Source organism: Sphaeramia orbicularis, chromosome 12 (assembly GCF_902148855.1).
Source record: "Sphaeramia orbicularis chromosome 12, fSphaOr1.1, whole genome shotgun sequence".
Classification (NCBI taxonomy): Eukaryota; Metazoa; Chordata; class Actinopteri; order Kurtiformes; family Apogonidae; genus Sphaeramia; species Sphaeramia orbicularis.
Window position 1 is genome coordinate 33,884,581 of NC_043968.1, and position 25,193 is coordinate 33,909,773.

Here is a 25,193-nt window from a genome sequence, read left to right on the forward strand (position 1 = left end):
AGCCAGGTTTGAGACAACCTTTCCTTTCACTATCCTAAAATGGTTTCACTTTATTGTGAATCTTTGGTCTGAATTGAGAAAATAAAACAATACCTAACAGGGAAGCAGTGTACAAAGGAGAAGAGAAAGAGAGAGAGGACAGTGGTGAAATACTCCACCACACTCCCACTAGGCTCATCCACTAAGGGGCTGGTTAGTTCACTGGGCCCACGAGAGCCTTTAGTGTGTGTGAGTGTATGCCTCCGACTGTGTTGTGTGTCTGAACAGGCCTCTATGTGGAACCACTGAGGTGTTTGGTCATGTTTATATCCTTGTTTTTGGCAGGGTTCAGTGTGTACTTATAGGTGTGTGTGTATGTGTACATATTTGTGCGTTCGGCCTCTGTAAATACCTACACGTACCGGCAAAGTGACACGTAACGTTGTGTGTGTGTATCCCTCGCCACAAATTTCAAATAAAAACAAATTCATTGGAAAGTCTTGTCACCAGAGATATGTCGAGGATGTGTGTGTGTGGTAAGCGTAGGAGGGGCAGGTTAATCCTAAATTTACCCTTGGTGGTCGGAGTGCTGTGGTCACATCTGGACTCAGTTTCTCGCTGCCTTTCTTGTTTTCTTTACTCCCCTCATCACTTCCACCTCACCTGTGTTCCCTCTGCTTTTTTAACACTTTCCTCCACATTTTGTACATACATTCCTCTCTTTACCTCTGTCGTTACTCTGTGTACATATTTCTAAATTTACCCCTTCCATGTCCTTTTTTCCCCCTTTCCTGTCATTCTCTATCACATTTAAAAGCGGTTCGCTTGTACAGTTTGAGGTACTGGCTTTGCTTACCTGCTGTTTGAGCTGTTGGACCAGACTATCCTTCTCTCTTTTCAGAGCTGCCACCTCTTCCTGGGTTTTCTTCTTCTTGGATGAGGAGAGCTCTAACAGTGCAATGTTGGCGTCCTTCTCACTTATGGCTGCCAGTAGTGCCTCTTGCCTACAGAGAAAACAACGGCACACATTAAAACAATAGCCTTTACTATGATCGATAATATAGGCTACTTCGTGATTTACTTATAAATCTGGGACGTTTGCATGATAAAGATGTTGCAGCCTAAAAGAAACTGGTAAATATAGTTGTTGACAGTGTCTTCAGTGGTTTTTGATGGATATCTTAAAATCTGGACAAAAAACGACAACTATCTTCATGGCTAGACACCAAATTGGGTGAGCCAAACCTTTAATTTTATGGCATGTGAATAAGCAGAAGGAACTCCTCTTAATTAAGGCACCACCATGTGATTTAGGAGGATAAAATTGTTGTATTTTTGCTCAAAAACAGAGCTTCTTGGTGATCAAGTGGTTTATGATGCAAAGCATGTAATCAAGATGTTCCCGGTTCAATCAGGGCTGGGATTTTTATTGCACATCTCCACCATTTCTCTTCCCTCCTATATATCCAACATACACACATATCTCTCTAGGCTGCCTACCATGAAATGAAAGTATAAATAATACAAAATTCATTAAACAGCTGCATGTCAGCTTTTACTTTCCTCATCCTTACCGCTGAACTAAGCTATATTTCATGACGTGACTCAACACTTCTTTCGTCTCAGTTTTTGTTTCCATCCTACTCTCTATTCTCCGTCTGGCCGTCCTGTCCTCTCCATGTCTTTCCTCTGCCTGGATGGTCAGACTGACAGATAGATAGCATTCCATGTGGTCAGGAAGCAACAAGCCACATCCCATCCATCCCATCAGCTTCAGATTTGGCTCAGATGTCTACGAGGACACCCAAGGCTCTGAATTCTCAGAAATCTGTCCGTGTCCACTGGAAACCTGCATCAAGCCACTTTTTCCACAATACCACAAGCTTTAAAAACTGGGCACACACAGTCACACGAAGATACAAAGTCTTGCATATGAACAAACAAATAGACCATCTCTTTGATTCTCCAAAACTCTCTTTTAAAATATAGTATACACTGTGTATGTCAATAGCCAAATAATGGTATTTTCATTAAAGTATGCATGATTTATTTGCAAAGTTGACTACTTCTGGGAAATCACAGGGAAGTTGCAGTCAGTGTTGATGTACTAAACTGGCATTGACACTTGGATTTGACAAACTTTTCATCCATCATTTCACATCAGTTGCAAATTCTGTGAAAGTGACGCCGCACTGCAGTGAATAAATAATAAATATAATTCAGGCTTTTTGGAATTTAAGAGGTGTTTTTTCTTCCTCAGTCACACAGACAAAGTGATGTTTAGTAATTTGCAAACTATCACGTATCGCAGAAATGCTGCAGCATAACGTCATAATGTGAATTGCTCTGATTCAAAGCCTTATTATACACTGACTTATTTACATTTAGCTAATTTTCAAAGTGACCTCCAAAAACAAATAAATACATAAAGATATAATGCCTAAAAGATGAACATTTACTAATAAATGATTGGAAAAGAAATAGAAAAGAGCAATAAACCTAATCTTTCTCCTCTTTTTGCATCCCAATATTCTTCTTTTCTCCATTTCTGGATCTGACCAACATATTGTACCTACAGATAAGATTGCTTGAAAATATACTATACACACACAAAGACATACAATTATCCAGATACACCACAAAATCCACACTGATGCAGAGACTCAGGCATCTTTCATTTACATTTTTTGTATCTATGTCTTCACACACTTGGATACAGTGGTGAAGTGAGGAATGCAGTGATGAGAGCGTCTCAATGAAGACAGATTATATGTTTGGACTGTGTGAAGACCCACACATAGTTTGGTCAACCTCACTGACCACACTGTCAGTGCGCGAGTGTCCCATCATGCATCTGTACTGCCGCAGCCCTGTCAGGAGTAGAGGGGGTTCCAAAAAAGAGATAACTGATCAATGTACTAGGCTGTTTATTCAGACAGACCCCAACATGCTTGTCAGAGAAAAATATGTAAAAAAAAATAAAAAAAAAGAAAAGTTTACCGTCTGACCCATAAAAACAGGAACATTCAGGCTGCATTTAGGCTTAACTGGGAGACGTTGAATGAAAATAAATACATACTAAAGACCGCTAACCTATGCTTATAACTGAGGCTTTGATTCATTTTAAATGTTAATCCTGAAGTTTAAAACTAGGGTCTGTTCCTGAAAACAGGTTTATCAACTTCTGATGTTAAAGGAGTGATATTTTACTGTTTTTAAATGGAATTATGCAGTTTAAAACATTTCCCTGTGGTCTACATAAACTATAAATGCTATACTTGGGTCCAAATTCTTCATTAACCTCCTGAGACTCAGGAAATGTCAGCAAAGTACAAACTTCTTTTGTTTTTTATTAAATAAGTGCCTATATTGGAAACATCATGATGCAACAGTTTTTTCAGATGCAGTTTTAAAATTTTTCTGGGATGTCCTTTGTGGTGGACAGTTTTCTTTTCTTTTTTTTGTATAAAGTTGTGAAACTCTTGTCCACAAATGTGGACAGAAAACCCATAGCTGGGTCTTAGGAGGTTAATTCAACTCCACAGGTCCATCTTCAACCTTATTTCTGAGTAATGACGTGAAAAAGGTCGTTTTGAGCGCTGGCCCTTTAAATGCAAATGAGCCACTTCACGCCCCACCCCCTCCAGGTTATTGGCTGCGCTGCTCTGTCCTGTTTAGCCTCTCGAGTTCATTAACACAACCAAGTTTGGACATATTTTCAGTATGGACTACAACCACTGCTGCTGACAAACAACTATGTTGTACTCAGAGAGATGTTTGTCAGAAGTCTTGACCTTATATGTGCAAATGTTGTGATGTAACTAGTTATAGACAAATTAAGCAGGAATTAAAATGAGTTGTAGAAATCGACTCAAATTTTGCCAAAAGGAATATAAAGATAGCTTTGCAGCACCTGGAGGGTTCAAATTCAAACTTTTTGAACTATTAGGGTCCAAATACACAAATAAATGAACCAAAGACTAATAAAAGTGGGTTTAGCAAAATGTGACCCCTTTAACACAGATGAACCAAGATGGAAAAGTCAGAGTTTTCAGCCTAAGAAAAGATGATCAGAGTAAGTTTAGCCAACTCTGAGTCCAGCATGTGCCTGATGAATGCAAAAAAAACAAACAAAAAAAATTATCAATGGAGGGAAGAGACGCTGATTCACCAAGGCAACAGGTCACCAAAAGGCAATGCTGCCCTGTTGATTCAGTGGAGGAGAAAAAAAAAAAAAAGCCACACAAAAATACATACATGTATGGACTACATGTGCATTTGTCTTGAAAAACATTTATCAGCTGTGGAGAAAAAGCCTGAGTCAGTGAAAAAAATCAATATGTTAACGTTGTTTAGCCCTGGCTCTAAATTTAATAGACCTACAAACCCCCATACAGTAGGTGACATGATTACAGTTACTGCACTTAAAACTGCATCTTTTTCTAATCGAACATAAAGTGGATGTTATAGAGGACTATAAATCAGCAGCATGCAGAGAACATTTACACATGTTCTTTTCAGCTGCAGCACTTGTTTACTCCTTGTTTTCTGTGATATATTCACACGACAACCAAGTTTTCCTACAGTAGTGCTAAGAGAAAATTCAAATGAGTGCACATCATGATGGAGAAAATTATTCATCAGTTTAGTAGCAAGAGTTTGTAAAAGTAGTGTCCTGACCAACTGACAGCTGTAGTGTTACTGACAAAATCCAAGAATGATAATGTACAGATTTTTTTCTAAACTGAGTTTGTGTAATGTGTGAATACTCAGAGATCGCTGTTGATATGAAACACTGCAGCCAGCAGGATGGCTTCATGGATCAGGTTACCACGTTGACTAACTCGAGTTAAAGTTACTTGTCTCTCAAAGTTTCCCTTTTCTTAAAGTTATCAATCGCAGACTTTGCGCTTAACTCCCTTCCTGGAATGAACCCCGGAGCTAAAATTATATGTTACACACAGATGAATAAACACTTTGTTTTTTTTTTTACAAAACCACTATTATTACCAAAAGAAGTCAAACTACTCAAACAGTCTTAAAGAGGGGTGGTTTTGACGTCTTGGAGCTGAAATTTTGTTTACCTCATCATTTTTGTAAACCAAACCAAAAACAAAACCCCTTCTCTCTTTAACAGAAAGTTGAGTATTTACATATTTTTTTCCTGGGCACAATTTTGTGCCGTCAAAAACTGCATTGCTTTTCCACCAGATTGTGAGATACTGGTACACTGTCGCATTCTTTCCCTTTCCCTTTGTATTCTTTTTTTTTTTTAACACAAACACTAGCGCACACACCCACACACTCACATGCATATACACAGACAGACTAATGGAACATTAGTCTTGTTAAAGCTAACAGCGCGTCCAGTTTTATACCATATCTGAGAGTTACCTGCCAGCACATGGCGCTTATAAACCCTGGTGATAAAATGATATTTATTCCAGATGCACTCGTCTCACTCTGGGCATTTGTGCGGTTCTCCCCTCATCTCTTTCTAACATACAGTTTAAACACTCAGCTTGGCCCTCTCAACTTGCAGAGCTAAACAAATGATTATGACAAATGCTGGCTGTGGCTACTGCTGTTGCCATGTGATCATTAAAATCTGTTTCAAGTGTAGCACTCTTTTGCTAAATCTTTACATAATTCTACTGTCAGGGAGCACTTAAAAACACAGTATGCTCTTAGCTCTGCTGGCAAAGTGTCCTTATCGTTGGAAATAACAAAGACGACCAAGCCAGTGCTGTGCAGTGAGGCTCCCAGTGGATATGCAGTCTTAGATCTGAAACTCTCCTTTCAAGTCGAGCCTTTCTGTAACAATACAGAGTGCACTGAAGGACAAAAAAGGTCTATTAGCAGTAAGCATGCAGTAAAAAGTTCTTTAAGAAGATATGTGTCAGATCTGTATATTTTCTTATTTTTGCAACATTTGTAGCCTTAAATGATTTTTTTCAACCTGTTTATTCAGTGGCATGAAATATATGACTGTTAGTTTTTCACTGATGTGCTGTTTGATGCTCCTGTTAAAAGCACCTAACTCAGCAGCCACTGTCATAATGTAATAAGAAGTCTATGAAGTGTTCTGGTGAATGAAAATAAATGGCTGTAGCACCTAAACTGCATTATCTTTATTCTGTTTAACCTCTTTCTGTAACCAGTGTAGAATACTAAGATTAATGTAATGCTGAGTTTTTGTCTTAAACCGAAATAATATAAAATAACTTTATATGAACAAAGGTTATTCTACAAAAACAAGTCTTGAGGCTTTTTAAATCAAACAGTGTGGTATAGAGCATTGAAATCGTCAGGTTTTTATATGAACATTTCACAAGTTTTTCACATTTTACAAGTTGCCATTTACGTTTATGTTCACTTCCCACCTCCAGCTCTTTTTTTGTCTCTCTCTCACCTATCCTCCATCAGTATCTCGTGCCCAGACTGCATTTCATTCCATCTTTTTCTCTCCATACACTCTCCATCCTTCACCACTCATTTCTATCTCTCTGCCTCTTCTCTCCTTTTGTCTCCAAAGAGGAGAGGAGGAATTCTTTCCGTCGTTTGGCGGTCGTGTGCCATGATGTCATTGCCGTGGCGACACGGCAGACAGTAAGCAGATACACGCAAACGCACCAGGCACCTGACCCCAACCCCAACACACACACACGCACACACACACACACACACACACACACACACACACACACACACACACACACACACACACACACACACACACACACACGGGGGCTCTCCTTCCTAAAACCACTTAAGGCCCCTCACTTTATCAGAAACACTAATGCCTGGTCTTAGATCACACACATATTTCTACACACACACACATGCATACACTCCGGTGTGTCCTGTGTTATCTCTTTCATGCTGTCACACTTTACAGCCATCTACAGTATGTGTGTAAAAGAGTGTGTGAGTGTATTTGTTAAGTGACAACTGCTGTGACAATATGTACAAGTCTGTGCTTATAAAGATGTTCATCTGTGTGTTCCAGTGTGGGTCCATGTTCGCAGTGTGTATTACAAGTGTTTCTTCTGTGCATTTGTGTGTGTGTAAGAATGAAGTGCTGGAGTGCGTGTGTGTGCGTGTGTGTGTGTGCGCGTGTGTGTAAAGCAGATCTAGTCTTGTGTGACACTGGCCAGTCTCTGTCTAAGACAAACACAGAGCTATTTTAGAAATAATCCCCTCTCTCTGCTCTCTGTTTCCGACCGAACAAAGCAGCGCTCCATTGTTTTCTGTGACACTGTCTGCTCTGGTTACACACCAGGTCGGTTGTAGGACGCCAGAGTTTAGTCTTTAACCCCTATATGACGTGGTGCGTGTCAAGCTCAACCTCATTTCTGTAGAGAGATGTTTCCATCTACATGCTAGAGTCATACTTAAGACTTGTCACGGTCTTTTTAATCCTATCTGTACATGTGATCCTTGGGTGAGTGTGGTCGTTTGACTCTAGGCCTGTCAAGATAAATGTGACCTGTGACAGAACTGTGCTTTAGTGCGCCTGAAGTTCTATCTGAAGCTCTATCTCTAGTCCACTGGGACACGATGGTAAGAGACAACCTGCAACTGTATGACATGGAAAAAAGAACAGAGTGATGTGATTTTAAAAACTTGGATGCAATTTCAGGTCTGATCATCCTCATATTGAAGCCAAAGCAATGCCACTTTTCCATTACACAGTTTTAGCAGGTCTTGCCTCAACTCAACTTGACTCTACTAGACTCAGTTTTGGTTGTTTTCCAGTACAATAGAGTAGCATCTCAATGTCGGTAGGGTCGTCATAGCAAAGCAGCCGGAACTTCCTGTGATGTCACTTGCATGTGACACAAACACAACACAACAATGGGGGACAAGGAGTCTCTCTCATGACTCTTCCACTGATATCAGTCTCTGGTCAATCAGTGACCTGCAGTCAGTTGATATCACACTTTGGGCTCAACTCAGCTCTCTTAGACCTCCAGCCAAGTAGGTACTAAAAAGTACCTGCTACCAGGTACTTTCACCTAATGGAAAACCTTAAAAACCAAGTAGGGTTGAGTCAGGTAGAGGCCAGTAAGTGCTAGTGAAAAAGCCCCATATTTGAGGTTTGGAATCCAAAAGGTCTGATGAAGATGAAAAACATGTGCAGTTTTAGGAAAGTATCTGAACTTAATGTAAGAGCAGCTGATGAAAGCAGAACACAAGTTTTACATTTACTCAAAAATGTTGTTTTGTATTCAAGAAAAACATAGTAATTCTGCTGTTTTGCAAACTACTGTTGAAATTTACTGCTCACCTGTATTTTATTCTGTATGAAGTAAAATCGCCTGGGTTATTTTCTTTGAAATGTAACACACGAAGAAATGCAGTTTTACAGAAAGACGAATGTAAAGATGAGAAGAATGAGATACAGGAGCGCACAGCTGGTGCTCAGTGGCACCTAATGCTGCCTAAAGGCACACAAATTCACACAGAAACACACACAGACTCACAAAGAAACACAGCTTTCTATGACTGGTTCAGGTTTTCATGACACTGCATAATTTACTTGTGCACATGGATAAAAAATTTAATCCATTTCTAATTCCTCTAATTCATCTTTCACCAGCTAGTCTCGCTCTTTTTCAGCTCTCTCACTTGCACTCACACACACAACACACACACACACACACACACACACACACAACACACACACACACACACACACACACCCACACACACACACACACAACACATACACATACACACAAGTGCTACGCATAGTCTCTGGATCTCCAGAGTGGAGCCCTGCAGAGTACGGTATCTCTCCCAGCTGACAGCTTTAGTCCTGGGGCAGATAACCAACGAGCTGGGCCTCCTATTTTCATCTACCTCAGCTCTCTCCTTCTATATGTCTCCATGCCCCCCCCTGCCCTTCCGACTCTCTTACATTTACAGTAACTGTGCAAAAGTCTGATTCTACCTTTAGCTTTGTTGTTTTTGCAAGATTGAAATGAGCATACATATTTATTTTTCATTCGCTTTTCTTCAGATACAAGGCAATACAGGAAAGGTGCCTTAAAAGAGACATGAAAAACGGAATTAAATGGGTTATAAAGGTTAACGCCACTATATAGTGTGATCCCTCACCCCATGATGAGAAGAAGCACAAACAGTTAGAAACATCTGACGTGTGTTGAATGAAACCTGGAATAAAACATCAGAAAATTAATGCAAAAAATCTCACATCGTTTGAACAAAATGGTTAAAGACATGTTAAGTGCAAAGGAAGGTCACACTAAATACTATTACTTGGTTTATAGAAGCTGTTTTTTCCCCTGAAATTTTAGTTTTTCCTGCTGTACATACTTCACACAGATCCAGATTGGATCTTGATACAGAGACTGAGAAATGCATATATGTGGAGCTTTACTAAACCAACAAACCTAATGTGGGCCTGAGAATTTTACACAGAGCTGTACATAATACAGGGATGAACTGGTGATACAGTTCAGAATAATCAGAAGAAAAAAAAAGATTGAAAGATAGATATGAAAAAATATGAATGAAGAAGGCTGAGGCTTGTCATAGAGTTTTACACACTTTACAACACAAACACACCATCCTTCATTAAATATATATAACATGCAGCAGAACCTGACATGAAGTCAACTAAGGGTTTTCTTTGTTTTGGTCTGTTTTTACAGTCTACTCCCTCTAGCAAACACACACACACACACACACACACACACACACACACACATACACACACACATTGGTTTACAATCCAACAAGAGAAAACACAGGGCGGCGACTACACACATCAGAGCAGGTTTTATGAAACATTTGTTAGTGCTGGCCTGCCATGTGTGCAGCATCAAAGCAAAGACAGCCAATAAAGGTTTATAGAAAACCATTTACTGCTGCTCTCTCTCCTGCAAAAGCGCCAACACAAAGTTTCACTTCACTAGATTATAGCAGCAGTTATTAGAGAAAATGATCGACACCTACCGCAGTCGTAATGTGTGTTCAGAACTGAAACTGTTCTCGAGGGCCACATCAAAGTGATAATGGTACGCTCAAAGTACAGTATAATGATAAAATGATCATTGGGAATTATGGTTAAGAATGCCCTCTAGGCTTATATGTGTTTACTGTTCTGGAAAGTTTACTTGTTTATTAAGACTATAAAAAAAACAAAAAAAACCCACCAAATATGCGGAGACAACACTAGAAAATGGCTGAATAACTGATTTGCATGCTGTCAGTGGAAGCGCCAGGTCCTGAGCAGGTTTAGACTCAGCCTTTCGTGCTTTGTTTTATCTTTGACAGACACTGCTTAGATTAAAGTCGCCCATTGTATAATGTATAATAATACACACAGAATAGCAAGGTTGTTGGCGTGAGCTTTAATGAAAAATGTGTGCGTGTCCTAAACTTTAAAAAAAAAAATAAGTGAAAGTGGGTCAGAGACACTGGACATGAATGATTTAGTACAGAGAGAAAAGACGGGACGAGAGACCATCAGAGAGAATTGGAAAAAGTGAAGAAGAGAGAGAAAGAGAGCGTTATGGAAATAGGTTAAAACTGGTGCATAAGTGTGTGTGTTGTGTGTTTGAGGGAGACAGAAAAGCTCCCCTCAAGGAGCTGTTGTACATCAGAGAGGCTTAAAGAAAGAGAGCGAGAAGGCTTACGCACACTCACACACATACGCATCGACAGAAAGAAACAGCACTGACAGGGAAGGGAATAAAATAACACGAGGATTTGGAGGGAAAACAAATCAAAGAGACGTGAAGGGGGAGAGAGGGAGAGGAAACGGAGAGCGTGAAGGGGAGGTGGAGAGACAAAGACTAAGACAGAAAGAGAGAGAGGAGGGCAGGTGGGACTGCTGCATGACAGAATGAGGATCTGTTCTTGACACATTTCCCCTTCTCGTTCCCTTTTTTCTCCTAAAAAACACTCTCTTCTCTCACTCCCCCAACGCTCTCTCTTACTCGGTCTCTCTCTCACACACACACACACACATTTAAAAACACACACTGTGACTAATAAGAAAGGTGTAAAAATGCATTATCCATGGTCTGCGGGACTTCAGGGTTTTTTTCTTCATGGGACCACACACACAATGAGACATGTGACTAAAAATGCAGTTTTGTTTTCACTGTGGTTCTTTACAGTAAATCCATTTCTACGCTGTGCTACAGAGACCAGTACATCTGCTTCCAATCTGGGAGCGCAAACTCATCCCTGAAACACAAACCGGTCACAGTAGTGGACACCTGCGACTCCTAAATGCTCCCTCATTTGCTTTGAGAACATTAAGACTGACATGCTGTGGAAGAATACAGCATGTACAGTATCTCTGTAGATGCTTCATTCAGTGAAGCGCTATTTCTTGTCAGTATGAAATCCAAACAAAGGTGCAAATTTGTATGATACTGATTAATTATGACAAGGTAACGCGGAATCTTTACAAGATAAGCAAAAGCGGCAGCGCCATTATCATCATACGAACACTGAATTTAACAAATGTCCAACACAACCTGTTATCAATTGTTTGTATTATTTACTTAGTTGAGAACATGTTGAATCTGGAAGGAGGGTAAAGGGAAGAAATGTCATATGATGATAAATCTTCAACATACATTAAAGAAACTGCAAAAAAGTAATTTTCTGTGAGGCAAGAAACTTACAGAAAACTACACCAAATGTCTTTTAATGGTGCAAACAGACTAATGTTTTGACACTACTGAGTCTACTTGAATATCTCATGTTGTGTTAGAGTGAACTTGAACTTGTGATTAACTTTTAATTAAATTCACAATGTGACATAATGTTTCCTAATGTTTCATTCAATAACAGAGGTCTATTTAAAATGACAGCTCTGAGGTGAGGACGTCTCTTGTTGGTTGTTAAATGCATGATGCGTCGCCTCCTCACATCATCTCCTCTGCTTGTATCTCTAGTGGGAGGGGTGAGGAATCGAGGACCACAGGAACCACAGTTTAGAATAGAGAAGAGGAGCCAATCAACCAGATGAAAGAAGACGCACACCCCATTAAATCACCCATGTCATCCAGTGAGAACCTCAAACAAATGTAGGTTGACTATTAATTGCCTGTTGCTTCTGTTCGTTTCTCTGAAGACACAGCAGTGTTGAAATGTTAGTCTGTTTGCACTATTAAAAGGCAACGAAATTATCAGTGCGCTCCAGTTCTTATCCTTTTTTCCTCATGGTTCTGTCTTGAATCATGTTAACAAACAAAGCTCAAAGCAGCTTTGGTAAATATTCCCCGTAAAAGTGTCTCTTGCTCCATCTACACTAATGCAGGTATTTGGCAAACTGATAATTTTCTCTATGTTTGAGGCTCTCATCCACATGTTAATGGTGTTCTAGGTCAGAAAAATTACTCTTTTCCCATGGTAAGATTTTGAAACCGCTTTTTTAATGTGTATTCCTGTGGAAAGGGAAAATGGAGAGATTGAAAAACAATGGCATTACACGTTTATTACGGCTTTGTGTAATGAAGTTGCATCTAAAACATCAAATCCTGGTGTATAAATCAGTGTATGAGCTGCAGTAGATCCATATAATATAAATAATACACTCTGACAACCTGAAACTTAACTATATAAGTTAACATGATGTTATTCACTTTCATGACAGATTAAAGCATCTGTGTTTGCTTCTACTAGTTTTATCCACAGTGTCTGTAGCTACAAGTCTACCAGAAACTATAGTTTGTGGGAACATTTGTACCACCCATCATTTTTGCATTGTGGTGGTTAGAGGTGTCTAAAGAAACTTATGTGAACAAAATGTAAAAAAAAAAAACCCCAAACAAAAACAAGGAAAAATAGATCCTGTTTAGAAGACTATCAACCTTAGTGTGGATGGGGCATCTGTGTACCATACTCTCATTACTGAACTTCTGTTGTAAATGACTCATATTAAACAAATATATATCCCAAATTAGTGACCATCATGACTCATTGTTTACAGACCAACATCTGGAGAACCTTGTCTTTTAGAAAATCACAACACTGACAGCAAACAGCAACAGCAACCGCTCTGACAAATATTGAACTATCCTCAAAACTTAATGTTCTTTTTAAAAACAAACTGAAAACCCAGTTCACGTCACGATGTATTTTTTTTGTATTGTGTGATATCTGTCGGTTGCTGCATGTGTTTCCATTGACTGAAACGTCTCAGGCCTGTTTTCCTAAATAAGGTCTTGGAAATGTAAAAATGTAGGGCATTATTTTACAACAGTGATTATACCGATGACGTCAGAGCCATCATTATAAATCTGTCACTTTCATTTTCCATCTGATGTATTTGTTGCTTATTAATGCCAATCAGAAGAATTTTACATGTCTACGTATAGAGTGTATTATTTTTCACTGTCACTCATCTGCTCTGTTCTCCTCTGCCTGTCAGTCGACTTTAGTTTTATTATTTCCAAAATAGAAATGTAATTGTCTGGCACTCACAACATACAATCAGAGGCTTTGAAAAAAAAATGCATGTTTTGTTTTCAGCTTTTTGATATGTTTTCCCTCCTCATCGCTCCCTCTCCCTCTTTAATTGCTGTTTAATGACCTGTGTGATGGTCTGGCGTGCACAACCTGTAATCAGAAGAGGAAAACAGGCAAGTTTAGGTTTTTGCCGCATCCTTTTTTCCTTTATCTGTTCTTTCTCTCCACTTGTTTCTTTTTGTTCTTTGTGTTTGGCTCAGGGCCTTGTGCTGGTTTTCAAATGACCTATATTGCTCCTTTTCTCCTCTAATTTTGCATATTTTTTTAATAATTGGTGCAGAAAATCTGCAAAACAAATATAGAAGGAACACCCAAAAAGTTAGCACAATAAGAGGAGGTTTCCTCTCTCTCCACAGTATAATCAGCTGGCCATCACTGGTTTGAAGGCTTCACAGAAAACCCTGTTATTTAAAAGCAACTTCTAATTGAAGCACATCTTTTCTGGCTTCTACAGTAAATTCTAGTGTCTCTCTTAGTCTCTAACAAAGGAAAACAAAAATCAAAAAGGCGACCAGAGTCAGAGAGTAGAGGGCAAAAAAGCCAAGTACAGAGAGTGGGAGAAAAAGCAGAGAAAAGATGGAGACAGAGAGTGAGGCGCCCTGATTTGAGCTTGTACGACTAAGTGTCAAAGCTGCATGCCCCTTTTTGTCATACTAAGCTTTCAACATCCCTGTCATACACACACACAGCACACAACAAATGCACAAACACACACAGACTTCCTTTGGCACAGTGCAGATTAATCTCATTTCTGTCTGAGAGGATCAAAGCACTTGTCTCTGCATTTGGTGTTACGCCATAAGCATGTGTACATGAATCTGTGTGGGAGGATGTATTTTAATGCATATGTGTGTGTGTTGAGTGGGGGTATACATCTCCAAACATTGCTCCAAAATCAAAAGCTTCTACGCAGTTGTGCTGTCTTGTCTGATTCTGTAAGTGACTCTGAAGGCAGCATGTATTCCCATTGTTAGAGATGGGATAGTTGCTGTATGTGTGTTTACACGTGCAGCCATACTATTAATGATGGATTCACACTGTGAAGAGCGGAGCTATCGTTCCATTGACAAACCCATTGAAAACAGTAACTTTAACCACACTCACACAAACAAGCATGTACAAACATACACAGCATTGATTAGTTTCACTACATAGTGACAACAGTGACGACGGAGGCAGACAGGCAGTGAGAAATACAACCAACTAGACAGAAATCAGGCAATAATGACGTTTCCAGACAGATGCCTCAGAACGTAAGGGATGAAAATGGAGAGATGGGTGGATGAAGAGAAAAAAGGATGCAAAGAAAGCAGGACTGAGAAAAAAAGAGGGAAGGAATGTTGAGGCGAGGGATGAAGTGGAAGAGGTACGGCAGGAATGAAGGGAGGGATGTCTGAAAGCGGGAGAGGCTGAGGTTAGAGGGAGTCTGGGAGGAGATAAAACGAAGAACAGTGGAGCAAAGGAGAAATAAATGGAATTTATAGTGTTCACCTTGAGGCATCAAGGCTCTCACTGCAGGAAGCTGAACATCGGCTGGTGTTTCTGTGGACTTTACAGTCTAATCTTACATGTGGTGTATCTGTGTGTAAACAACACATGCAGTGTGTAATAGAGATAAAGTGGAAAACAGCATAACCACCTTTAAACACACAACTGAAACCACAATGAAATCTGATATTTTTTTCCTGAAGAAACCCCCAAAACAAAACATACTCCCCATAAAAGCTTCCCCTTCAGATATTTATAGCTCTTTAAAACATATGTAAAATCATATTGAAAAAAAGTAAAATAAAGTTCTCAGTGACTCACCAACCAATACCTGATTATCACTAATTTTTGTACAGCCTAAGGCAGCCTCCCACACACTGAGAAAACAACTAAAACATCAAGTTTTATTTCCCTGCTAAAGCACACAAAAGTAATGTGACTCATTTTGTTGCTAGTTGCTGGAAGCCTTGGCCATTTGCTTTGCCAAAAAAATTGTCAAGTGTATTGCCGCCTCCATTTTTCTATGGCAGGGTCTTCAATGTGATGCTTCAATGTTTTCTTTTGAGATAAACTGCCTTTTTAAGCGTCATTAATGTTACGAGCTCCATAACAACCCCGCAAATAAACAGAAATCAGGGTCTCGCTCTTTTATCTTTATGGGCATTTGCTGCAACAAATGAATTTGGATTATAATGTTTATAAAATGTTCTATTCATAATTCTCCTCTGGTAATAATGGCCAATAAATTAGTCTACAATTGTGTGAATAAAGTGAAAAGAGGACATTATATAAAAGGAAGGGGAGGAGGTAAGTGGTTATACATTCAATATACGCTGGAGTCGGAAAGATTGATGGATGAACGGAAGCAGTGCAGCCGACAGAGATGGAGGTAATATAATTTCTAAGGGATATCACGCAGTTTTGTTGGCTTCAGTAAGTTGTTGTTGGACAGCTGTCTTTCTACTCTTTGCTTTCGCTCATTTTCTCTGTGCCAAAAACATTTCTGCTTCTTTTCTTTCATTTTACGGTCCTCCTACTGTCGCCTCCCCTTCTCCAAAAACAGATTTATCATTTTTGCCCTGACCTTTCTTCCTTCTCCTTTTCCCCTCATCATGTCCTATCTGCACTCTTTCTTCTGGTTTTTTGTCTCCCTCCCCCCCAAGTCTTGTCTGTGACCACATTTTTATTGATATTTTCACTAATATGACTGAAAAATACTTGTTATACCCCACTACTAATTGATTTACATAGGGGCTAAAACAAGGAAAACACAAAACTCTGCTCATGAAATACAAAAACTAAAAATACTGACTGTTTATCCATGAAGTTCTTCTATAAATCAGTGAACAACGGATGACAATATTAAATATAAGTCTACTATAGAGGATTTCTTCTCTGTTTCTGGGTAAAACTCTTCTAGTCAGTTAATAGTATGTTTATAAATGAAATAATCAGAACTAAAATCATTGATTTAAACTAATAATTTGAACATATACAGTCATTTTTTATAGAACAGCGTAATATTGCGTCCTGCTACTCCATCTTCTCCCAAAATATCCCAAAAACCAGACTAAATCTCCTGTATGTGTGTGCAACATTAATCTGGTCTTGTTGACATGTTCTGCAGTGAATGTTACATCTCAGAGTTGTCCTCACACTTTCACTCCATGTACCAGAGGGACATGTGTGAGAAACTGACAGAAAGAGAAAAGAGAGGGATGAGAGCAGCAGACTGAATGAGAGATGTGTGTTGAATCTCAGTAAAGCAGAACTGTAAAGAGACAGTAAAACAGGCTTTAATTTATCCAGATTGAGATTTCAGACCTGACGTCCCGCTGTTACACACACACACACAGTGTCAGCACATTCCTCCAGCTGGCTGCCACACACACACCTGCTGTACACACAAACACACACAAACCTGAGAAAAAACCGCCGTACATATTTAATGTATATCACAAAGAAAATACATGTCCGCATGTGTATTTTATGAGTGTGTGTCTACTGTGCAAGTGAAGGTCGCTGTAGTTGATTTATCAGTGGGAAAATCGCTTGTTATAGTCCTGCAGTGCACATGTGTGTAGTTTTGTATGTTTTCTATCTTGACTAGTGTATTTTTGCAAGTGAATACAAGTATTTACATGTTTGTGAATGTGCTCTTGCTTGCTGTGTCTTTCAACATTGATACACGTGACCTCTAAATTGGGCAGGGTAAGAGAATGATAATAATGTAATCTAAGATCATAACGATTAAAGTAAGATAAGATACGACAGCCTTTATTTTCATTGTATCGCCACTTATGTAATAAAACTGTAATAGCAACTACTGAAAAGCACATTACAATAATAAGACTAAAAATGGGTACCAAATGGAAATAAATAGATAAGTAAATCAAATAAAAAAACACCACAGTCACTGTTGTGTTGAGTGTCAAGTAAGGTGTCCAAAGTATTCCCATTCATTCCTCAGGTAGAAGTATAGATACTAGGGTTTAAACAGACTTCTGTAGAAGTTGAAGTATCAACTCAAGCTTTTTACTCCAGTAAAAGTGTAAAAGTACAGGTTTCAAAACTGCTTAAAGTATAAAAGTAAATGTAAGAAGAATAAATGCCATTAGGACAAAAGCTTAGGTGGTTCCACAGGGGTCTATAGTGCACTACTCCATCTCCCTAAAAAAACATGTTTCTAAAGGCCATAATAACTATAATGTTATATTCAAATGTTAATGTTGAAACATTTGGGATACACTAGTCTAAATGTTTCAGCTGCATATATGCCCATTGAAAATGAAGGCATTTTAGTCTCATGCAAATGTATTAAAGAACCACATATATGTGTCCTACTGAGCATTGACATGTGTTTCATGGAGCCGAAGACATGATGACTAGTTGAATATAAGTAGTGGAATGGTGCAAAATGTCAGGTGTGATGGATTGTGTACAAATCAATAGGGTGTCAGAATGGTAGCCTATATGTTTATACTTCTCATCCAACCACAATCAAATTCACTCTATCTGGATGTATCGATTTATCTGGATGGTTTTGTTTTGTTTTTTTAATTGAACGACGACAAGCCGGAATGAAAACTAGCCAAAATGAAATAGGAGTAATGAGGCTGTTTTTAAAATGTAAGGAGTAGAAGTAAAAAGTCAGATGAAAAATAATTACTCATGTAAAGTATGGATAACCAAAATTTCTACTTAAGGTAACAAAGTATTTGCACTTTGTTACTTGACACTTCTGCAAGTAATTAGCTGGGTGTACAGGAATAATTGTATTCCACATGTAGTTATTATTGCACATTTTGTTATAAGATCAGAAAAGTTAATGTTTCAACAGTAAAGTGTCCTGATTGCCCATGGCGTCTGTTTATTCTGGTTTTAAGGCTCCTGTATCTCCTTCCATAAGGCAGCAGACTGAAAAGGTGGGGTCCAGGATGGAGGGGGTCGAAGTGGAATATTGGAATCATTTTCCCTGGAGATCAGCAGCTATGATTACTGCAATATAATTATAGAATGTAAGAATTTCCCTTATTGTGATGTAAATGTTTTATTTTGTCATTAGGGTTTAGATTGTGCAATAAAACACTGAACATTTTCTTGTTTTGTTTCACTTTATACTTGCATATTTATGTTGTTTCTTCAACTTTCACTCAGGACAAAAAAAATCAGCCAGATTTGATGACTTGACATTTACTGTGATAATTATCAGTATTAACTAAAATAAATATTTTTGTCATGATATCACTTTTGCCCACACAGCTGAGCCCTATTTATTATCATAACATATAGTACCGTACTAGGGTACAGTAATTCTTTGCGCACACAAAAACCATTAGTATACATTGGGGACTGAAGGTTTGCACAGTAAAGAAGACATATAATACACAAGCAGCTGGTGAAAACTATGGCACAAAGATAAATAGACACACAACTACATTATTCTCTGAGTGTGTATGTGTGTGTGTGTGTGTAGGTGTGTAAAGCAATGAGAGTAGGGAGGAAACAAGAGAATCCGAGAAAGAGAGACAAAATGTCAGTATGTGCATTCCTCCAGCTGTATTTTGTATAATTCCACATGGGAGTGTGAGTGTTCATGTGCGGTAATATATTCTATGCCTGTTCCACAAACCTCTGAAACATGAAGTATCATATATCATGTCTTACAGTAACATTAAACCTTACACCGATGTAAAACTGGGCAACAAATCAAACATCAAACCCTGGAGAGTTACGGCAGACTGTGTGTGCAGAGACAGTTTCATGTGCATTACATGGAGATATATGGACACACGGGACGAAGCCACCTTAAACATCTCATGTTTTACATGTGGGAGAAAGTCAAATGACGTATTTGCTGACCAACAGTAATGTCTGGTGAAAAATATGAGCCATAACGTCATGTACATAACTCACAGAAAGACAACTAGCAGCTACCTGAAACATGTGAACTTCTCACTGGGAAAGACAAATACCAATCCCCAATATACCAAATACGTGGGAGGAATATCGTGCTGCTACCTGAAAAATATTATGCATTATGCAAAGGCAGAGCATGAAAGCGCTGTATTTTTGTCTCAAGTTTCAAGTTGTCAAATAATTGCATATGCATGTAAGAATCTTCACAAAGCCCTCTTTAAACGGGAAACTTAAAAGAAGAATTTTCAGTATGTTCTGCGTGATAAGAGCCTGAAAAAATGAGAAAATAACAAATATACACCTAGAAACAAGAGAAATTGGACTTGTTGGTGGTTTACAGTTACTAAATAGCCTAATATAAAAAAACAAATATTTGTTTGAACACAGAAAGAAACAGCCTCCTATAGTTACAAACGTATGATTTAAAAGCAGGGGAAAGCAGGATGAAGTACATGGAACTGATATCATCAAAAACAAGTTAACCCCCTTATAAATGAACAAAACAGCACCAAAAACATCAAATGTATCCTACTATAGACACGTTAATTACACCATAGCCAACAATCATTTCAATTGCTAAAAAGTTCAATCAGTAAAACCACTTTCATCCCATAATAACTTCATCTAAAACATCTGATGGAACAGTGACATCTTTGTATCTGCAACAGAAACACCAAAGACAAACTATAAAGTAAAGATTTGGTATGATTTGTATGTGGAAACACAATCCAATAGCGAATACAGTATGTAATGCTGATGTTAATCATGAAGGATTCATATATGAAACAAAGTCAGAACTGCCCACATGAGTCTGTTAAATCCTGTGTGTGTTGGTGGTCTCTGTGTATTGTCCAGTATGTTGTAAATGTATATTTGTGTGGTTTGTGTTGGTATGTGTGTAAATGCAGTAGGATTATGTGTGTAGGAGCCTGTTACATAAACATTTGTTGCGGAAATTAGTATTTTCTTAAAAGAAACGGACATGTCTTGATGTCAGTAAATCATTCATGATCTGCCTGCACACGTGCAAATTCACGAATGAAAACAAGGCCACGCATTCTGAAGCACTGATGCCTGTAATAGTCACATGGGTCGTTACTACGGCGATAAAATGGCCAATAACTTGCTCACCTGGGCCGTGAATAGACATGCTGCTGGACATACACACAAGCTCTGTCCATGTCTCTGTTTCTTTCTCTCTTCCAAAAACAAAAAAATGCAAAGTTGGTGAAAAATAGAACAGAATACAGGAAACTAAGCACAGAATGCCCTTATTTTCCCATGATGCCGCAGTAAAAGATAGTCCCACAGCATGTTTTAACAGGCAGGACATTCTCCTTGGCTTCTATTTCAGCCCAAAGCGCCGTTCCACTAAATCAGGGCTCGTTGTAAGGTCTCATTGAGGATGTAAAACAGCAGAAAATACAGAGAATTATCTGCCTGCTGGACTCCTCTCAGCTGCACATAAAATGCAAACCTATCCATTAAAATTACATTAAAATTGTAAAGTGTGTGTGTTAAAGCATGTGCGTGTGCGAGTATGTCTGTGTATGTAATCAATCATATGAAGAGCTGGACAGGGCTACATGGTTATTGCATTAACACAGCACTTAACTTCTATGGTTTTAAAGTGCAGAGAAAGAGAGGGAAGATAAAAGAAGGAAGATGAAGATGGAATAGACAAGGAGTGAAAGGAAAGAGAAGCTGATGATGTGTCAGGTGAAGATCATGTGACAGCATGAACAGTGTCCACCTTCTTAGAACACGTCAAACTACTGGAGATATTGTAAGAGCTGCTAATTTGAGCTTAAGTGCTGAAGATTGTGTACAAGTTTTGGAAACTTTTGATATGATCCTGATAATAGGTAGAACTTTTACGTATTGCGAGATTAACACACATGTATTCTGCTTAATAAAGTAAAGGTAATGTAGTGCAGATAAGTCAAACGCTGCATCTTCTGCTACTACAGAGACATTTATTACCCCAAGGGATATTGGTTTTGGTTCAGTTTGTTTGTTTGTTTGCTAACACTCTAGCAGCAAAACTATTGGTTGAATTCATACCAAATTTGGTTTATAGATTGCCAGTGATGCAAAATGGATGTGATTACATTTTGGCAAAAATAGGTCAAAGTTAAAATTTCTCATGATTTTTTAAAAATCTTTTTTCTTCTCCCAGTTAATTATAAAGGCTGAAATATCAAATGTCTATAAAAACATCAATTTTGTTTCCATTTACTTCAAACGTGGCACATATTTAGAGGCAATTGATATACTGACATCAGCACACGCATAGACATGATGACATCAGCTGGATCGATGCCAAAATAAGATACAATATGTGTGAGGGGTGGGGTTTGTTGTGCCTGGCACCACTTGTTATGACTGTTAATGAATGAATGAATAAATAGACAGGCAAAGTTGTGCATGTTCAGAATGTGTCCCATGGGGCTTTAGTTACAGAAGAGTATGTATTATAGTCAATGTCTGAGAGACATGTGATTTTTGCAAAGGTCTGAATCATGCCATGAAATACATACAGGGTGGGGAAGCAAAATGTACAATGAACATTTAGTTGTCTTTTCTCAGCAGACACTACGTCAATTGTTTTGAAACCAAACATATATTGATGTCATAATCATACCTAACACTATTATCCATACCTTTTCAGAAACTTTTGCCCATATGAGTAATCAGGAAAGCAAACGTCAAAGAGTGTGTGATTTGCTGAATGCACTCGTCACACCAAAGGAGATTTCAAAAATAGTTGGAGTGTCCATAAAGACTGTTTATAATGTAAAGAAGAGAATGACTATGAGCAAAACTATTACGAGAAAGTCTGGAAGATACTATTAAAGAAGAATGGGAGAAGTTGTCACCCGAATATTTGAGGAACACTTGTACAAGTTTCAGGAAGCGTGTGAAGGCAGTTATTGAGAAAGAAGGAGGACACATAGAATAAAAACATTTTCTGTTATGTAAATTTTCTTGTGGCAAATAAATTCTCATGACTTTCAATAAACTAATTGGTCATACACTGTCTTTCAATCCCTGCCTCAAAATATTGTAAATTTTGCTTCCCCACCCTGTAGATGATTGTGAATTTAAAGGAAAATTTAGTCAAGTAAATCACAGTTTGTGATTAAAACTGTTGAGGAAGTTTGTGAAAACACAGATGTCTGCAGCTGTCAAAATGACAGTGATTTTCCTCTTTGTTAAGGTGGGACAATGGCACAATAAGTAACAGTCACCTCACAGCAAGAAGGATCTGAATTCAGCCCCCTTTTGGACTGGGGCCATTCTGTGCTGAGTCTGAATGTTTTCCATATTTTTTAAAATATGCTAAGTTAATTCTCCTGTCCTTTGACTAAGGTACTGGTTTTGATCTGGAGCTGGTCATCAGGTGCCTTCAGTGGCAGCCCACTTCCCCTTATAAGTGAACTTGAATGACATAAAAACAGAGACTTTTCTCTTCTCAAAGATTAGGGTGATATTGGTGACATGAGATGCAGTTCATTGAGCCATTTCAAACAAAGCTAAACTACTACACTGGTAAAAACCCCCAAAAACAAACAAAAAAACCCTGCTACTTTCTTTACTTGTTAAATGAACTTCAATTAACAAACATGACACGTGTGAATGATGTAGTAATTGATGATAAAAATCAAAAACAGAATTAAAAATGATTTGTCTCTTGTCACTGCCTACCACTGATATGGGTTGAGTTTTGCCTCTATTACAGTGGAATTAGACAAGACAGCATATTGTTTCTATAGCAACAACTCTGCTCTTCCATTGCAAGTGACTGCTTTTCAGGCTTAAAAAGATGAATGAGAACAGTCACAGTACGTTACTCAATACTGTTACATTTCTGGTACTGATGAAACGGTGACAACATAAAGATTTCATCTGTTCCTGGAGCAGTTCTGCTATTTTGAGGAGTTGATGTCACCTCAAAGTACAGAAAACACTATAGATACTATTAAGACAAGATTTCACCAGGGGAGCGCTGCACTTCATGGTGATAGTTGAGCTACAGTTCATAAATACTGAAGAAAACATACTCTATAATATATATAATAGGACAGACACTAAAAGATCACTCTAAAGTGGACAGGCTAAGTCGATGATGATGATCCAGTTCAAACTGCTCGCTGCCATGTGCTATATCTGTTATCTGATGGGCTTTAGTTTAAAAGTTTTTTTTTTGTTTGTTTGTTTTTTACCATCACTGTGACTTTAGTGATAAGCAGCCGCAGTCCCTATATCTGTGACTTGAATATTCAGTGCATGAAAAGACAGGCAAACACTTTGAGGATCACAAACAACTCCTTTTGAGAATTACATCATTACAAGTCTGAGCACATGAAACTACATCCATTTCTAAAAAACAATTTGAGTTGAAACACTGTAGAGTAAGGGCTGAGGAATATACCAGTAGATGCCCAGAATGAGCCTGAGTTTGAGGTCTGTGTGTGTTTGGACATTTGCAAACATGACAAATGGTGTAAATCCTCAACAGGACTTGTAATGCTTAATGCTGACATTGTGATTTACATGTTAACATAAATGGAAGTATAAAATCTGTGTGTTCTTATAATCTTACTTCATCTCCAGGACCTCCTCCAGGTGCTTCCGCCTCTCGGCCCTTAGGGCGGTCAGGTGACCTTCCTTCTCAGCCAGTGAGAGTTGAGTCGATGACAGCTTGGCTTTCATCACCTCTAGTTCCTGTTTCACCTTCTCCATGGCAACCAGCAGGTCCTCCACCTGACACACACACACATATATACTGTAATATTACTTTCCTAACATCTGTCTTAGACTTTTGCCAATATGTTTTTTCTGTGTGACTCAGCTACTGTACTTTTGAGTTGTGAATAATTTCTGTTTCTACATTTCCATTTCAAAAATACATTAAAATGCAGGTCATAAAATATGTAAAAATATTTCTTGTTTTCTTTTCACCCTTTCCATTTTTGCTTCTTTCTCTCTACTTTAACTTTATGCAGGGTCTTTGTACATTTTGAACAACAACAGAAGTTTTGTATTCTACCAAAAACTACAACATCAACACATACAGACTGACAAACACAGCACAGTGCATCTGACACACACATTTTCTCTCCAAATGTAAGTCTTAATGCTACTTTTTATGCAGATGCAAATATCTAAGAACAAAAAAGACAGACAAAATCCCAAGCACTTATATAACATCTATCAATTAAAATTCTGTCTGTGTTTATCTTTAAATGTTGCTGAGATCTTTATATTCTCCTCAGCATTGCCAATATTTTCAGATTTTTCTGAGAGATAAACTGTCATTAATGGCTTTAAATTACAGGGAATGTGTAGTTTTTCCCCCAATTTAAAAAAAAAAAAAAAAAAAAAAAAAAAAAAACATCTGTTGAATGGTCAGAATGTAAAACAGAAAACAAAATGAGATCATGAATGAAATGTAAGATGCAGGTGAGTGAGTTTTGCGATGATAATTTATTACCTTTGACCACCTAAAGCCGGCGGTGGTGAACTCATGCAGAGGAATGTGAGAGAGCTGCATACAAAAAGAGTGCAGAGACGGAGAAAGATAGGACAAAAGGTATGGAAGCCATGGGGGAGGGGGGAGAAGGTACGGAATGACATGGCAAAAGGAAAAGATAGAAATAAAGAAAAGAGGGAGAAAATATAGGTGAGGACAGAAAAGGAAAAGATGTCCATAAAAGGGATAAAAGAAAGGAATAAAAAGAAAGAGATCAGATATAGGTACAATTTAATGAAGTAATAAGGAGCAG

The 25,193-nt window shown here is 38.3% G+C and overlaps 1 protein-coding gene across 16 annotated transcripts in view; it reads right to left on the reverse strand.

Annotated features, from left to right (window-relative positions):
- LOC115429445 (ELKS/Rab6-interacting/CAST family member 1-like) overlaps positions 1 to 25,193 on the reverse strand; it is a 153,496-nt gene that overhangs the window by 42,360 nt on the left and 85,943 nt on the right. For 9 of the 16 annotated variants that reach the window (XR_003936784.1, XM_030148867.1, XM_030148866.1 and 6 more), the window contains 3 exons: positions 24,902 to 24,955; positions 24,011 to 24,171; positions 836 to 983 (listed from right to left, as the gene is read on the reverse strand). Coding sequence is in view for 13 of the 16 variants with exons in the window: in XM_030148867.1 (XP_030004727.1) it covers positions 836 to 983; positions 24,011 to 24,171; positions 24,902 to 24,955 (363 nt within the window). In the remaining 3 variants the exon portion in view is untranslated. The remainder of the gene's footprint in view (positions 1 to 835; positions 984 to 24,010; positions 24,172 to 24,901; positions 24,956 to 25,193) is intronic. The other 7 variants (XR_003936786.1, XR_003936785.1, XM_030148878.1 and 4 more) reach the window with 1 other exon arrangement.